Source organism: Egretta garzetta, unplaced genomic scaffold, assembly GCF_000687185.1.
Source record: "Egretta garzetta isolate BGI_Z169 unplaced genomic scaffold, ASM68718v1 scaffold411, whole genome shotgun sequence".
In the NCBI taxonomy this organism is placed as follows: domain Eukaryota; kingdom Metazoa; phylum Chordata; class Aves; order Pelecaniformes; family Ardeidae; genus Egretta; species Egretta garzetta.
The window spans coordinates 661,655-667,654 of record NW_009258541.1 but is presented as its reverse complement, the minus strand read 5'-3'; the positions used below and the strand labels follow the sequence as shown (position 1 = coordinate 667,654).

At 42.1% G+C, this 6,000-nt stretch overlaps 1 protein-coding gene across 1 annotated transcript in view; it reads right to left on the bottom strand.

Moving 5' to 3' along the window:
• Positions 1-6,000, bottom strand: part of COL4A6 (collagen type IV alpha 6 chain) — a 119,885-nt gene that overhangs the window by 9,378 nt on the left and 104,507 nt on the right. Inside the window, 10 exon segments of the mRNA XM_009646512.2 lie at positions 3-21; positions 540-603; positions 874-889; positions 891-1,035; positions 1,351-1,476; positions 1,750-1,893; positions 2,617-2,787; positions 3,789-3,797; positions 4,782-4,943; positions 5,186-5,407. Of these exon segments, the coding sequence (XP_009644807.1) occupies positions 3-21; positions 540-603; positions 874-889; positions 891-1,035; positions 1,351-1,476; positions 1,750-1,893; positions 2,617-2,787; positions 3,789-3,797; positions 4,782-4,943; positions 5,186-5,407 (1,078 nt within the window).

The following is a 6,000-nucleotide window of genomic DNA, read 5'->3' as shown; positions in this document are numbered from 1 at the left end:
CAGCAGACTCTCCTTGGTCACCTGGAAAAGACAGACAAGGTGAGGAGGCCCTTTGATAATTGACTGTGGGGAGCAGTTTTCAGGGCTGCTTGTTTATGAAAATAAACCTTGTCTATACTTCCAACTCCTGGAGCAAACGAAGACAATAGTAAGTGATGTACCCGAGTTTGAACATGCTTATAAATAGCAATGGATGCAAATTCATTCATGCAAATGCAAGACAAGACATTTATGGGTAATTCCACAACATACTGCCCTTTATACTTTTGACACAAGGAGATGAGAGAGAAGGGTGCCTCTCGTACTGTCCACGTGCTTCACACAGTGCTGTGGCCAAACTTTCACAGGACCGTAAAGTATTTAGGCATTTGACTTTTGAGTGATCTCATCTGAATGAAGCCCCTTACAAAGGGACATGTACTTCGGACCCAGTCACTGAAGAGCAACGGACACTTCTAGAACACTACTCATTCATTTTAGTCATGAATATTAGGACTGTGTGTACTGAAAGACCACGTACACTATGAATTACTTCTTACCCTTTGGACCAGGGAGGCCAATAGGTCCTGGGAATCCAAGTGTTCCTGTGATACCATCTGAACCCTGAAGAAAAACCCAAACAAAATTAGCCTTTGCTTTTTATTCTTGCTCGTCCAAGTTTGGGTCATGTGGGTTAACAGACAGCAAAGATGTACGAAGAAATACTACCCAAAGTGTCATTCAATAGTATGAACTGAAAAAAAACCCAATCTGGAAGTTCTGTAAGGAAAAATCATGCCAGCTTCTGCTGCTTTGCTACTGGAATAACAATTAGAACACAGGATTTTTGTAAGAGCACTTAGAGAAGATGAAGATACTTAAAAAGGTATTTACCCTCTCTCCTGGCATTTTTTTTTTTCTTCTGTCCTAGCAGCCCAGGCTGTCCAGGGGGACCAGGGAAGCCTGGGTCACCATGAAGACCTCTCTCTTTGCTTGCTGACCCAATTGGACCAGGGAGACCAGGCTGTCCACGGCTTCCTGGGATTCCTTTATCACCTGGGTTATACAATAGAGCGTAATTTCATTTCATAATACAGACATTCAGCTCATTTGGGTCAGTTGACCAGTTATCCAAAGCTCCCCTTAAAGAGGAGGAAGGGATGGCATTAGCTCTGCAGAACAGAGCTTCAAAGGAAAATTTTTTTCTCAAAATTCAGAATTGCCATATGCAAATCTTGCTAGAATGTGAATGGCAGAACAGAAAATTTTAATACTGCAGGCACTGTCAAAAGGACAGACCATACTCCACTGATAATAAGCACAGCTACAGAACAACTGATACTGGCAACTAACCGCGATGTTGTGAAATACCTCTAGGTCCAGGGAATCCTCCAAGTCCAGCTAATCCAGGATCTCCTTTGTCTCCTTTGAATTGCAGGGCCTGTTCTGGAGGCCCAAGAACTGGAAGACCAGGTGGACCTACATCACCTCTGTCACCTGAAGAAATAAGAAGTGAGGAATTCTTCTTGCAAAATAATCTAACGGAGAAAGGGTATAACACGAGAAGCTGGCAGACAAAACCAGAACTTCCATGTCTCCTGATGCAAATTCATCAGTAAGTGCTCAGCATCTTTGGCAACCAGCCCCAAGTATTTCACAAGGAAGAAAAGAGCACAGCATTTAGAAGAAAACATTAAATATGCAGACATCTCAGAAGGGCTTCCTAAGTCCTGCTGCACAGCCAGCAAAAGCCTTTCAGCTGTTTCTCACCTTTTTGACCTTGGAGTCCCACAGCTCCAGGGCTCCCTTTTCCTCCAACTGTGCCAGGAGTTCCTTTAAACCCATTTACTCCAGGGACACCAGGCAGGCCTGGCATGCCAGGGAAACCAAGCAGGCCAGAAGACCCTTTCTCGCCTGTGCAGAAAAGTTGAGAAATAGAAAGGGAAAATTAGTCTCTTCTGGTACACTGCATACCCACCTAGCTGGCAGGTAGAGGCAGCATGGGTCTGGCCAATCACCCAAATCGCAGTAGTAAAACTTCATGGCGCAAGCACAGCATGGCCGCTTCCTTGCATGGGTCTCCACTCATGATACTTTCAACCAACACTTTTCAGTTCACCTTGGAGAGACTGGTCCTGCTTCCACTGGAGAGCAAAGCCCAATCAATTTACAAGAGAGCAACATGCAGTTACATAGCTCTATTGCTCTCCACCTAAAATAACACAGAATTCTCCAAGTAACAAACTCCTGTATTCATGTTTAATGACCATACAGATTGTAAATTTTTACTTCCCATTTGGTTTGTACTTCATTCTCTCCCTTCTATAAATTTCCTTCACCGTTCCTCATTTCTTCAATTTTCTTGTCTTTCTATTTTGATTTACATGATCCTCTGTCCATAAGGGCCCAAGTCCTTTAAGCTGGATCTCCTTATGACGATGATTTGATAATTAAATCCATCATTTGTAATTCATAACTCAGCAGCAAAAAAAAAAAAAAAAAAAAAAGCATTCTAACACTAGTCGGGAATTCATTCTCTTCTGACAAGATCGGCCTAAAATCAGTATTTCAGTATTAACAAGGTTATTTATTTGCAGGCACAGTAATCTCAGACTGTTGCCCTAGTGGAACACATACCTTTTGATCCAGAGAAACCTGGACGTCCGTCTTGACCGAAAGGCCCAGGTGGCCCTAAGAATCCTCTTTCTCCAGGAGATCCTGGAGCACCATCAAGACCTGGGAAGCCTTTCATACCAGCAGGGCCTTGTGGACCTACATCCCCAGTCAAGCCTTTGACTCCAGGAAGTCCTGAATCAATACAAGAAAAACTCAATAGACTATGTCACACAAACACTAAAACAATTTGTGGCCAGCTTCCCAAACTCTTTAAACACAGCATTGGTTTTAATATGACAAATGGACCTTATGGCACATGCAGCCTACTAGAAGGCATAAAGCTTAGAACTGCAAAAGCATTAGTCATCTAATAATAAAATACCTATGAAGAGAGTTACTGCCTACATCACTACACAGCTGGCAAGAGTGAAACCCCTTATGATGTGTCCATTTTTTTTTTCCTTTACCAGACACTAAACTGTAGCACACCAGCCTTACCTTTATCATCAAGGCAGCCAAACCAGAATGGGGAGCATCATTAATGCCAGCCTCTGCTACCTACCCCATCCTCTGGGTGAACCAGAAATCAATTGGAGAGGCTTGTTTTTAAACGTTTCTTTTCCACTGTGGTAGTTAAGTGTTACTTCTCAAGAGCAAATTGCTCACTAAGGGAACAAGCTTCTAACTGTGCTGTCACAGAACCAGTATCATATGCACTGTTTTGCCTCTTAATGTTTCAGAATGTTTCTAGCTGAAGCTTTGTAACGGTTTATAATTTTAAATAAAGGCTCAAACCATTGAAGACAGAATGCTCAGATCCAAAGAGAGGAAGAGAAGGAAAAATCAGGTGGCTTCTGAAAAATGGCATTTGCAGCAGTAGCACCCAAGCTTTGTTATACTCAGGGCTTAAACGTTCTAAGCTACAACCCAGTATTTTTTAAAACAGAAGATGAAAGGGCTGCTTCATTTAAGATGACAAAGAAAACACACACACTTAAAATCTGTACATATTAAGGACTTCTTGATAGGCTTCAGGCTTTGTTACTCTCTGAGCATTCTCACTACAATGGTTCTTTGCCTTCTGGTTTGATTAGCAATAATAAGGGGTATCACCTATGGTCAATGCAATTCTTGTAGCATTAAAAGCTAGGTTGTTAGTCCATGAGCTTTTATGCTACACTGCATTTTCTCACCTTGACAGCCTATGTGAAGAACCCATAACCAAACAGTGTGACATCAGAAATGGAGAGTTGATGATAAATGGAATAGAAACATGGTGAAGGAAAAAACAGACAAAATATGTGAACAGAAAGAACAAGGGTACAAAAGAAATTAATGATTCAGAGAGACTACAGCTGCAAAAAACTTAATCATTTGGAGCTTATCATCCTAGTAATGGGAGGGTTTTAAAAACAGTTGAAGGAAAGTCATACGTGGCATACAGTCCAAAAATATAAAACAATAAAGAGGCAAAAGCAATGTTAATGTCAAAATAAAAAAAAACCCCTAACTTTAAAACTCTATGATTTTCATCTCAAATGATGTTACTGCTTTCAATCATTTGTTGTCACTATGCTCCAGCACTGTCATTCTGCGTGTCAGAACAGATGAGTTAGATCACAGACCATTATCTACTAATTCCCAGGTCCCCCTGTGCTTGGTTCTTGAGTCTTGTATATGCTGTTATCATGAAACAGTTTAGTCAGTCAGCTTGATAGATACTGCTGTACTCAAGTGGTGGGGATTTTTTTCCCCTTAAAGTGAAGGGAAACAAATTTCTCTTCTGCCTCAGTGAAGAGAAAGACAGTGAAGACTGAAGTTCTTGTTCTGAGAAAGCCAACCATTTTTCAATGTATCAAAGAACTATTTCAAGCAACCTCATACATTAGAAATTAATCATCATGAAAATGGGAAATGAAGATTAGTCAATGATACAGCCAACATGTAAAAGCAGAGATGTTAAGAATATCAAGACATTTAAGATGCTTTCTCCTACATTTCTGCTATACTTCTTACAGCCTTGGGGCACCATTTCTAGGCAGGAGTCATGCAGCAGTCAGAGGCAGAAGGCTCAAGTTCTGCACTCTGTTACCCCCACCAGAGGTGGGAGCTCACTCCTAGCTAATGCCAAACCTCTCCCATACTTCCTCAACATTTGCAGCACTCAGCTTAGCTACATTACATACCTGGTGCTCCTGCAAGGCCAACTGACCCCAAGGGTCCTGGTTTTCCCTTAATGCCAAAAGGACCTCCAGGACCAGGAGGTCCCCGCAATCCAGGGACACCCGAATATCCCGGATTACCCTGTTCGCCTTTAATACCTAGGAGGCCTGGTCTTCCGTCTAACCCTGGGAACAGAGAGGTGGGAGGTTACAGAACAAATAAAACAAAATTCATACTTTTAATTAAAAAGTGAGTTTTAGTAACAGCCTTTGAGTTGCATTAGATTCTAAGAGAAAACAAGCAAATCGCCACTTGCGAGCAGCTTAGAGGACTGCTAACATGGTATCTTAAAGAGATTGGAAGCAGGAAAGATTTTTGAAAGAGAAACAGTTTGATATTTCCAGATATAAGCAGTATCAGTGCTTACCTTTTGGTCCCGGAAATCCAAGATCACCTGTAAGCCCTTTATCACCTGGGAGTCCAGGTCGGCCACGCTCCCCCAAGGCTCCACTCTCAGCACCAAATACATCTCCAGGAGCTCCTTTTGTTCCAGCTAAGCCTGAAGCACCCATTTTCCCAGGCAAACCATCTGTTCCATCCAGCCCTGGAAGTCCTTGTGACCCTTGGTCTCCTCGAGGCCCAGAGAAGCCTTAAAGAGAAAAACAGTAAATGCACTCCGCAGAAGTACAAAATATCTGCTTCCAAAAGTATCTCCAACAAAATGAACTTTTAAAATATATCCATGCAAGAAAAAGTTGTTTGGGAAGTTGCAGAATGTTTCAGTACTGAATTAGAAACGATAATTGGTGACAGAAAGTGATGAAACTGTTCAAAACAGGTAGAATATCCTTTCATATTTTTTTTTTTTTAAGAAAAGAATACTTTAGGAGTATCTGGGAGCTGCAGCTACTTGCAGCTTTACAAGCTTGGTTTCACTAGATGGCAGATTAGGCAAAAAGGAAGATGGCCATTTCAGGCTACAGACAGGCAGTATCTCACTACCACTGTCAACCGCAAAAGCTGCAAAGATGTTACATTCATCACACTTTTCTTACTCTGTCCTCTATGTCAGACAACCTCTGGCACTGCAGGGCAGAAGACACTGGTACAAGCCTTGATACAAGGAGGACCAGAAAGTACCCTCCCTGTACCGAGCAGACACTAAACTGCACTGCTGTGTGGATGTGTCACACTGCTCAGGGGGTTATGTCATGAAATCAGTGACCCCATAAAGATGGCATC